The sequence below is a fragment of the Hyla sarda genome, chromosome 5 (genome assembly GCF_029499605.1).
Source record: "Hyla sarda isolate aHylSar1 chromosome 5, aHylSar1.hap1, whole genome shotgun sequence".
Taxonomy (NCBI): Eukaryota; Metazoa; Chordata; class Amphibia; order Anura; family Hylidae; genus Hyla; species Hyla sarda.
In genome coordinates, this window is record NC_079193.1 from 320624779 (window position 1) to 320636786 (window position 12008).

The following is a 12008-nucleotide window of genomic DNA, read 5'->3' on the forward strand; positions in this document are numbered from 1 at the left end:
GAATCCAACTTTAAAGGGGTACTACGGTGGAAAGCATTTTTTTCTCTTTTAAATCAACTGGTACCAGAAAGTTTAACAGATTTGTAAATTACTTCTATTTAAAAAATATTAACCCTTGCAGAACTTATCAGCTACTGTATACTACAGAGGAAGTTCTTTTCTATTTGAATTTCTTTCCAGTCTGACCACAGTGCTCTCTGTTGACACCTCTGTCCATGTCAGGAACTGTCAAGAGCAGGATAGGTTTGCTATGGGGATTTGCTCCTGCTCTGGAATGTTCCTGACATGGACAGAGGTGTCAGCAGAGAACACTGTGGTCAGACAGAAAAGAAATTCAAAAAGAAAAGAAGCATACAGCAGCTGATCAGAAGGGTTAAGATTTTTAAATAGAAGTAATTCTCAAATCCGTTTAACTTTCTGGCACCAGTTGATTTAAAAAGAAAAAAAAAATTCCCACCGGGGTACCTGCAGAGCCTAGAAATGAATTGTGAAGTGTACTGCCACCTTTTTACCAGCAGGTGTCATCTGTTGAGCCAATAACCGGTAGGGAGAACTATCTGCTAGGATGTAAACGTGCGTGAATCCTACGCGTTCACCAGCAGAGGGCGGTGTTATACTAGCAATGTAATGTAATCCTATCCTAATTAAAAAACCAGATCACACAACCGCAGCTCCACGTCTCACAACGACAAGGTCAATTTATATGATTGATTACAATGCAAGAAATTAGGGATTTTTTTTGGATCTGGCTGCGCAGAGGGTGGCAAGGTAGGTGCACGGAGGGAGCTGGTCGCTTGGGGGCAGGAGGGGGGCTCGTCTTCGGGCTCCAATGACATGCAGAACAAGTGTCAGGAAGATTTGGGATTCCTAATGTCATTTGATGGTGCACGTACGCCTGAGATGTGACGGATGCTGAGAGAAGGGGGTGCAGGTTCTAAAGGGATGAAACACATGATCTATCAGATGCCATTGCTGTGTTAATGCTAATGCCTCTCTGGATTACAAGGACACAGCACCAAGCTGCCTGGATCCCTGCTCTGGATTCCTACAAGTGCTGTCTCTTTATGGGATCTCTAGAATAGAGTTTCCCAACCGGTGCGCCCCCAGCTGTTGCAAAAACTACAACTCCCAGTATGCCCGGGCAGCCTTCGGCTGTCCGGGCATGCTTGGAGTTGTAGTTTTGCAACAGCTGAAGGCACACAGGTGGGGAAATACCGCTCTAGAAGATAGAGCTTGTCTCCATCTACTTCTCTAGAATACCCTCAGTGCAGGGTAATGTTTGTGCCAGGATGGCATCCACCGAGTCACTGGTATTCTTTACAACTTAAGAAGAGGAAATATGGCTGTGAGTTCCTAGGACCCTCTCCTGGGATGCTGTCAGGGACTATAGATGAGCTACTCCGGATTTTATCAATGGGAAGTCATGCACTGGTTAATAGAGTGCATTGTTGTTGGATATTGTTGTAGTGCAGTGTGTGCATTGGTACAGCATACTGTTATAGTGTAACCTGTGCATTGTTGTTGTGTATTGTTGTAGTGCAGTGTGTGCATTGACACTGTGTAGTCATAGTATAACTTGTGCATTGTTGTTGTGTATTGTTATAGTGCAGTGTGTGCATTGCTATTGTGTACTGTCATAGTATAACTTGTGCATTGTTGTTGGATATTGTTGTAGTGCAGTGTGTGCATTGGTACAGCATACTGTTATAGTATAACTTGTGCATTGTTGTTGTGTCTTGTTGTAGTGCAGTGTGTGCATTGCTATTGTGTACTGTCATAGTATAACTTGTGCATTGTTGTTGGATATTGTTGTAGTGCAGTGTGTGCATTGGTACTGCGTACTGTCATAGTATAACTTGTGCATTGTTGTTGTGTATTGTTGTAGTGCAGTGTGTGCATTGGTACTGCATAGTCATAGTATAACTTGTGCATTGTTGTTCTGTATTGTTGTAGTGCAGTGTGTGCATTGGTACTGCGTAGTCATAGTATAACGTGTGCATTGTTGTTGTGTATTGTTGTAGTGCAGTGTGTGCATTGGTACTGGGTGCTGTCATAGTATAACTTGTGCATTGTTGTTGTGTATTGTTATGGTGCAGTGTGTGCATTGGTACTGTGTAGTTATAGTATAACTTGTGCATTGTTGTTGTGTATTGTTGTAGCGCAGTGTGTGCATTGGCACTGGGTAGTCATAGTATAACTTGTGCTTTGTTGTTGTGTATTGTTGTAGTGCAGTGTGTGTATTGGCACTGTGTAGTCATAGTATAACTTGTGCATTGTTGTTGTGTCTTGTTGTAGTGCAGTTTGTGCATTGGCACTGTGTAATCATAGTATAACTTGTGCATTGTTGTGTATTGTTGTAGTGCAGTGTGTGTATTGGTACTGTGTAGTCATAGTATAACTTGTGCATTGTTGTTGTGTATTGTTGTAGTGCAGTGTGTGCATTGGTACTGTGTAGTCATAGTATAACTTGTGCATTGTTGTTGTGTCTTGTTGTAGTGCAGTGTGTGCATTGGCACTGTGTAGTCATAGTATAACTTGTGCTTTGTTGTTGTGTCTTGTTGTAGTGCAGTGTGTGCATTGGTACTGCAAAGTCATAGTATAACTTGTGCATTGTTGTTGTGTATTGTTGTAGTGCAGTGTGTGCATTGGTACTGTGTAGTCATAGTATAACTTGTGCATTGTTGTTGTGTATTGTTGTAGTGCAGTGTGTGCATTGGCACTGTGTAGTCATAGTATAACTTGTGCATTGTTGTTGTGTCTTGTAGTGCAGTGTGTGCATTGGTACTGTGTAGTCATAGTATAACTTGTGCTTTGTTGTTGTGTATTGTTGTAGTGCAGTGTGTGCATTGGTACTGTGTAGTCATAGTATAACTTGTGCATTGTTGTTGTGTATTGTTGTAGTGCAGTGTGTGCATTGGCACTGTGTAGTCATAGTATAACTTGTGCATTGCTATTGTGTATTGTAGTATAATGTATGTTTGTTTGCACTATATGTCATTTTATTGTCACAACTTTGCATCTACCATGAAGGTGTGCACCTTGCCCCAGGCAGTATTTGGTGTATACTATATCCTTGGCGATGCTATTTGTAGTCTTGGACGTCTCCTTATTTAAGGACATGCTGAGGCACACCAGTCCGTTCTGGAGATGACTTGTTATGGGTGTTATGGGGACTGTAGAGCTGTGGGTGTATTTATTATGTGTATCATCTGTATACAGAAGAACGTAGAGAGATGGAGAATGGGAGGAGTACAGGAGATGGCCAGTAGAGTAGAAGTCATCCGGCCCGTTGCGTTACAGAAGGTTGGGTTCATTATTATTTTTTTTTATTTTACTCTCCGCCCTAAAACAGGCTGATCTCCGAGAGCCAACCCCCACCTGCTGAGTTGTATGTGCGATGGAGCTGGTGGGACCCTATAAAGCCCGACAAGAAAAAGCCCGGTGGCTAACACTCACTCACTGGCAACCAGCAAAGGGACTTGTCCAGCAGGAGGAGCCACTGAGAGCAGAAGATAATGGCACATACCTGGGGATACGGTCCTGACAATGGTGAGTCATGGGAGCAAGTGGCCTTCCCTCTTGACCCTTAAGGTATTTAGGTTAAAATGACAGTCATGAAGAAGAAGGTCTTGGTATGTTCAATGGTGACAGTTGTGTACCAAACCATTAAACTAAGTCTTATCCCAGGGTGACGTTTGGGTCTTGACTTTTTTAGGCTAAGAGGTCAATCTTTTTATTCTGCCCCTTCTAGGTCCTGTGGGTCTGTATCGGTTTTCATCTCACCATAAATAGAGTGGCCTCTTTTATTCATTGCAGTAGATTGCCTTTTCATTAACATGGAGAGTTCCCCTCCGGGGCTGCAGCAGCGGGGACACACATTAAACTAATTGCGTTGGAAGTGTTTCACTGTACGAATCATTCATTTGACTGTACGGATTCGCCCAACACTTTATGACATCACTTCTCTAAATATCAATATTGAATAGATCAAACTCTATGAAATAGGGAACTTACATACGCAAATCTGTCTCTTATTTCCTTGTGGTTTGCAGATTTTTTTTTTGTGCTACCTTGAGTCATTGTATCTGCTAGAATATCCTGCCCTACATCTTCTCTCCAGAATGACCTTGAAATGACTGGATTGGTAGAATTAGGATCATCTTAAAAAAATTTATAAAAATAATATATATATATATATATATATATATATATATATATATATATGATATTACAAGATATTTAAAAGGTATTACAAGATTCTGCAACATCCTTTGATTTTGCATCCACATCAGTGGACTAATATGGCTACTCCAAACTATATATATATATATATATATATATATATATATATTTACATATATATATATATATATATATATATATATATATATATATATATTTACATATATATATATATATATATATATATATATATATATACACACATATATACATATATGTTAATAACTATATAAATATATATATTACATATATTTATATATTTTATAGATATATGTATATATACATAATTTTTTATTTGTACCAGTATATATATTTATTTATATATTTATATTTTTCATATGTAGATATATGTATATATATTTATTTATATATGTACATATACATAATTTTTTTAAATGTATATATATTTTTTTTTATATATTTATGTTTTTTTATATGTAGATATATGTATATATATTTATTTATATATTTTATAGATATAATTTTTTATATGTATATATATTTATTTATATATTTATATTTTTTTATATGTAGATATATGTACCGTATATATATATTTATTTATATATTTTATAAATATATGTATATATACAAATAATTTTTTTAAATGTATATTTATTTATTTATATTTTTCATATGCAGATACATGTATATATATATTTATTTATATATTTTATAGATATATGTGTATATATACATATTTTTTTTATATGTATATATATTTATTTATATATTTTATAGATGTATGTATATATACATAATTTTCTTATATAAATATATATATTAAATTTAAAAAAATAATAATATATATATATATATAAATATATAGCATTTCCTCCAGCAGCCTCTTCATCCTCTCCTACTCTTCTAGGGTAATTGTTACTTTATCAGGAAGTCATCTTCTTGTAGGGTTTCCTGAGTGGGTTTGCAAAATCGGAAACTATCTCCTGAATGGGTTAATAGCACGGGAAAGGATTATTCCACCGCAGCACTCCTGCAAATTCAATATTAACTTAAAATAAAAGAGCTACCGATTAAACTTTGAAACGTTTTGCAACACTTGTAACGTTTTCATGGAATCGTGACCTTGAGACACCTTGTCAGCAGTTTCAGCTATTGGCTGTAAGATGGGTATAGTGTGCTGTGGTCTTCAAACTGTGAACCTCTACATGTTGCAAAACTACAACTCCCAGCATGCCCGGACAGCCAACGGCTGTCCGGGCATGCTGGGAGTTGTAGTTTTGCAACAGATGAAGGTTTACAGTTTTGAAGACCACAGTTATATCTATAATGTACATGATTTATAATTGCACCTTTGGCTTTTTCTCCTTTGGATAGGACCCAACACGTGGCATCAATCTTTTCCAATTGCCCATGGTGATCATCAGTCTCCGATCGATATTAAGACAAGCCATGCCAAATACGACCCGGCACTTAAACCCTTGAGCGTCAGCTACGACCCTTCCACCGCAAAACTCATCCTGAATAATGGCCATGCGTTCAATGTCGAGTTCGAAGACTCTGAAGACAAATCAGGTCAGTTTTTTTCACCCCAAAAATAGTTATCCAGGGCAGTGTTTCCCAACCCAGTCCTCAAGGCACACCAACATTCCGGGTTTTTTTCAGTTACTCCATCGGAATAGAACAGGGAAAAATTAAAATCCTGGACTGTTGGTGTTAGGGATGAGCGAACTTACAGTAAATTCGATTCGTCACGAACTTCTCGGCTCGGCAGTTGATGACTTTTCCTGCATAAATTAGTTCAGCTTTCCGGTGCTCCGGTGGTCTGGAAAAGGTGGATACAGTCCTAGGAGACTCTTTCCTAGGAATGTATCCACCTTTTCCAGCCCACCGGAGCACCTGAAGGCTGAACTAATTTACGCAGGAAAAGTCATCAACTGCCGAGCCGAGAAGTTCGTGACGAATCGAATTTACAGTAAGTTCGCTCATCTCTAGTTGGTGTGCCTTGAGGACTGGGTTGGGAAACACTGATCTAGGGGACACTTCTGGAAGGGGAAGCAACAGTAATCTTGGAAAAGTTGTGTTTTCATGGTGACTTTTGGAATCATTCATATTATATCGAATAATCTAATGCAATGAATGTACTTCATAACCATTTATTTAGTTATTTATTTATTTATTTAGTTAATTATTTCTTTATTTCTTTTTATTATTTCTTTATTTATTTAGTTAATTATTTATTTTATTATTTATTTAGTTATTTCTTTATTTAGTGAATTATTTCTTTTATTATTTATTTAGTTGATTATTTCTTTATTTCTTTTATTATTTCTTTAGTTATTTATTTAGTTATTTCTTTTTATTATTTATTTGGTTAATTATTTATTTTATTATTTATTTAGTTAATAATTTCTTTATTTCTTCTATTATTTCCTTAGTTATTTCTTTAGTTATTTCTTTTTATTATTTATTTGGTTAATTATTTCTTTTATTATTTATTTGGTTAAATATTTCTTTCTTTCTTAATTTTATTATTTATTTATCTATTCATTCATTCATTCTTGTGCTATCAGTTTTTTGTTTTTTTTTACTGCACAAAAAGCCACTTGTACTTTTTCACTATTAGGGCACGTTCACACAGGCGAGTTTCCTGCTGCAAGTATGAGCCGCGGAGGGTTTACCACAGCAGGTTTTCCTGCAGCACAATCTCTGCTGCAGAAAATCTGCAGTAGATTACATTGACTCCAACAGGATCAACTGGGAAAAATCTACAGCAGAAAACCTGCAGTGGAAAATTTGCTGTAAACCCGCCCGTGGGAACGTACCCTAACAAGTGACGCCATATTGCTGGGCTATGCCGCGACTTGTTGATTAGTGGGGGTCCAGCAGCCAGAGTGTTCACATATGCTCAGAATGAAGGGTCCGTAGCGTTAGTTACATAAAGGAGTTATCAAGGATTAGAAAAACAGAGCTGATTCCATTCATAAACAGCGCCCTACCTGACCTCAGGTTCACTGTGGTATTGCAGCTCAATTCTTTAGAGGTCATTGGAGCCAAGTTGTAAAACAGCATTCAACCTGAGGACAGGGGTGGTGCTGTTTTTGAAAGAGATTAGCTCTGTTTTTTTTTTAAATCCTGACCCCATTAAAGGGGTACTCCAGGTTAGGAAAATATATCTACTATTCAAAGCATAGGGGATAAGTGCCTGATGGGGGGGGGGGGGGGTTGGGGGTTAGGGGCCCTCCATGATTTCCTGCACGTCACTCTGGCTCTCCTTGTCGGCACCCCCCCCCCCCCCCTCCATGTGTCTCTATAGGAGAACCGGAGATACACGAGTACAGTGCACCCTTAGGGGATAGATTTTCCTACACCGGAGTACCCCTTTAATTGCTGCAGCTCTTTCACAGAATTGTGTAAGGGAACTGCAACACAGCCCCATTTACTTGCACCCTCTTCAAACAGAAAATGATGCAATGAAAAACATTAAAGGACTTCTGCTCCTTTTTTAACCCCTCCGCTCCCTGATCATAATGTTCTTGTATATCCTATAGCTATACCTTAATATCCTTTTCTGGGAATACCCCTTTATTGAGTTATAGTAGGATATTGATTACTCTGTATGTTATTATAGCATTGTAGCGATCTCCCAGTAAAGATCTCTGAACTAGATATTTCTATAAGTCTTCTTGGTAATTCCTGAAGGACACATACATACTGTGCGCATTGTTCTCAGTTGTGAATGGCAACCTAATCTCCCTGCTGGAAAGCCCTGTCCTCTGCACTATACCTGCAGTCACTACAGGTGCACACATTTCAAGGTTACTGCTGTCTTATCTGCAATAGATATGTTGTGTACACAAATGCTACTGTAATACTAGCTGCGACTGACGTGTCTCCATCCAGAGAAGTAGGATATTAATATCAAGTGTCAATGTTCACTGCAGAAAACGATAAAAACATTATAATTCATAATGATTATTATTAGTCTTCAAGGTGTAATACGTCTAATGGTAATTGTCTTCATCCGGTAAGACTCTTACAGATAAGCATTGCAGTAGTTATGGTAGTGGCTCAGGATCCTTCTTGTCTTTAGGCTTCATACCTCTGTACTATAGATATGTGTCTCCTTAGTGTTTATTACTGTATTGTTTCGCTGTGTATTGGCAAGCACTGTGTACAGATAGTTAGAATATCTGACATACAGGTGTAACAGAGCTGAGTTGGTCATATATAGGAGAGCAGAGCTTCTCAATACAGCAGAGAGGAGAGACATAGGACAGCTCATATATATAACTATCTATCTATCTCATATCTATCTATCTCATATCTAACTATCTCATATCTATCTATCTATCTATCTATCTCATATCTATCTCATATCTATCTATCTATCTATCTCATATCTATCTCATATCTATCTATCTATCTATCTATCTATCTATCTATCTATCTATCTATCTCATATCTATCTATCTATCTATCTATCTATCTCATATCTATCTCATATCTATCTATCTATCTATCTATCTATCTATCTATCTCATATCTATCTCATATCTATCTATCTATCTATCTATCTATCTATCTATCTCATATCTATCTCATATCTATCTATCTATCTATCTATCTATCTATCTATCTCATATCTATCTATCTATCTCATATCTATCTCATATCTATCTCATATCTATCTATCTATCTATCTATCTATCTATCTATCTATCTATCTATCTATCTCATATCTATCTATCTATCTCATATCTATCTATCTATCTATCTCATATCTATCTCATATCTATCTATCTATCTATCTATCTCATATCTATCTATCTATCTCATATCTATCTCATATCTATCTCATATCTATCTATCTATCTATCTATCTCATATCTATCTATCTATCTCATATCTATCTTTATATATATCTATCTTATATCTATCTCATATCTATCTATCTATCTATCTCATATCTATCTATCTATCTATCTATCTATCTCATATCTATCTATCTATCTCATATCTATCTCATATCTATCTCATATCTATCTATCTATCTATCTCATATCTATCTATCTATCTATCTCATATCTATCTTTATATATATCTATCTTATATCTATCTCATATCTATCTATCTATCTATCTATCTCATATCTATCTATATATCTATCTATCTATCTATCTATCTTATATCTATCTAATATCTATCTATCTATCTATCTATCTACACAAACAAGTATAAGTTGGCCAGCACATAATGATACTGAACCTACTACATGGACCTGGCATACAGGTGCACGCTGCTAGGCTGAATATACATAAACAGGAGAATACAGCAGCACACTGCTAGCACAAGGATATAGATAAAACATGAAATGCTATATAGGTATAATGCAAAAAATGAAAAAGTGAGGTACTTATCTCATATCTATCTATCTCATATCTATCTTCTATTTATCTATCATCTATCCATCTCATATCTATCTATCTATCTATCTATCTATCTATCTATCTATCTCATATCTATCTATCTCATATCTATCTATCTATCTATCTATCTATCTACACAAGCAAGTATAAGTTAGCCAGCACATAATGATACTGTAACTACTACATGGACCTGGCATACAGGTGCACGCTGCTAGGTTAAATATACATAAACAGGAGAATACAGCAGCACACTGCTAGCACAAGGATACAGATAAAACATGAAATACTATACAGCTATAGTGGAAAAAATGAAAAAGTGAGGTACTTAGCTATCTATCTATCTCATATCTATCTTCTATTTATCTATCATCTATCCATCTCATATCTATCTATCTATCTCATATCTATCTTCTATCTATCTATCTATCTATCTATCTCATATCTATCTATCTATCTATCTATCTATCTTATATCTATCTATCTATCTACCTATCTTATATCTATCTATCTCATATCTAATATTAGGGGAAAAGCGGTGTAGTTTATTTCCTCAAATGTGGCAAGCAACATTTCGACTGTCTGCACAGTCTTTATCAAGCTTGATGAAGATTGTGCAGACAGTCGAAACGTTGCTTTCCACATATGAGGAAATAAACTACACCGCTTTTCCCCTAATATTGGAGTGCTGTGGGACGCTTTCTATTTGTGTTGATTACTGCCGCCAATGACCAGGGCTGCGATTGGGCCCACTTGTACCCTTATTACTTTGACACTATTCGGATGTGCTGCTCTACCTTGCTTCTATCTAATATCTATCTATCTATCCATCTATCTAATATCTATCTATCTATCCATCTATCTAATATCTATCTATCTATCCATCTATCTAATATCTATCTATCTATCTATCTATCTATCTAATATCTATCTATCTCATATCTATCTATCTATCTATCTATTCATCTATCTAATATCTATCTATCTATCTATCTCATATCTATCTATCTATCTAATATCTATCTCATATCTATCTATTTATCTATCTATATATATAATATCTATCTCATATCTATCTATCTATATAATATCTATCTCATATCTATCTATCTTTCTTTCTTTTTCTATCCATCTATCTATCTTTCTTTCTCTATCTATTTATCTATCTTTCTTTCTTTTTCTATCTATCTATCTATCTATCTAATCTATCTATCTATCTTGTATCTATTTATCTATCTATGAGAGGTATGGATTAGGTGTCATTGTACAATTTATTGACAGCCTGTATACCTAGAAGCCATGCGCAGGGACAGTACTGAAATCCAATTTATAGGATCATTATCTTTCACCTTGGGAGAAGGAGATCATAGGTTTTTTGGGGAGGTAGTTACTATTTGCACAACTACATCCCAGCATCTACCTTCTCTCTAGGTTTTACCTTAGGTGGCCGCACTTGTAATTTGTAATATAGTGCTAAATAATAGAAGGTGATGAAGGGCTGAGAGGAGAATATACTGCTGAGCGTGCGCTGCCATTAGTATTGGTGCGATGCCGCTGCCTTGATGCTAACAGCTTGCGGAGTCCCCAGATACATATAAAGAGCACGTTGGTAGCAATAAATTAGGCGGTTAATTATTGTTCTCATTTAATATCCTGCATCTACAGGTGTTTTTACAAATAGACAAGGTGTTGTATTATAGCTGGGGCCGTGCAGTCATCCTGGAGAACTTTACTGTTCACATTATGGGGGAGATTTATCCAAACCTGTCCAGAGGAAAAGTTGCTGAGTTGCCCATAGCAACCAATCAGATCACTTCTTTCATTTTTCAGAGGCCTGTTCAAAAATGAAAGCAGTGATCTGATTGGTTGTTATGGGCAACTGGGCAACTTTTCCTCCGGACAGGTTTTGATAAATCTCCCCCTATTTGTGCGCATTGAAGAAAAGGCTTTCTATGGAAGTCCTGTACGGGTCCACAACGCAACAGGCAAAGGCGTAACTTGTAACTTCTGGGCCCCAAGAATCTGTTACTAGGCCCATGTCTATTATGTGCCATTCATACTTCTGGTGCCATTCATACTTCTGGTGTCTTATGTGGCCTTCAGACCCCGGTGCCACTTCTACCTCTGCACCCTCTATAGTTACACATCCGCAACAGGCTTAAAGGGGTATTCCAGGAAAAAAAACTTTTTTTTTTTTTTTAAATCAACTGGCTCCAGAAAGTTAAAGTTGGTATCGGACACAGCCGCACACCGCCTCTACGGACCTCCGACGTGGGAGTCTCTTGCCAGAGCCCCGCCGCTAGACGGATTCTAACTAGAGATGCACCGAAATGGAAATTTCAGAACCGAAACGAAACCGAAATAAAAAAAAAATGTCCG

The 12008-nt window shown here is 36.6% G+C and overlaps 1 protein-coding gene across 2 annotated transcripts in view; it reads left to right on the forward strand.

Annotated features, from left to right (window-relative positions):
• Nucleotides 1-639: 639 nt before the first annotated feature.
• Nucleotides 640-12008, forward strand: part of LOC130274215 (carbonic anhydrase 2-like) — a 56005-nt gene continuing 44636 nt past the window's right edge. Inside the window, exons 1-3 of one of the 2 annotated variants that reach the window (XM_056522272.1) lie at nucleotides 640-768; nucleotides 3353-3549; nucleotides 5581-5778. In XM_056522272.1, coding sequence (XP_056378247.1) covers nucleotides 3516-3549; nucleotides 5581-5778 — 232 coding nt within the window. In that variant the 5' untranslated portion in view covers nucleotides 640-768; nucleotides 3353-3515. Of the gene's footprint in view, nucleotides 769-1117; nucleotides 1346-3352; nucleotides 3550-5580; nucleotides 5779-12008 lie in introns of those variants that run through there. The other variant, XM_056522271.1, reaches the window with a different exon arrangement.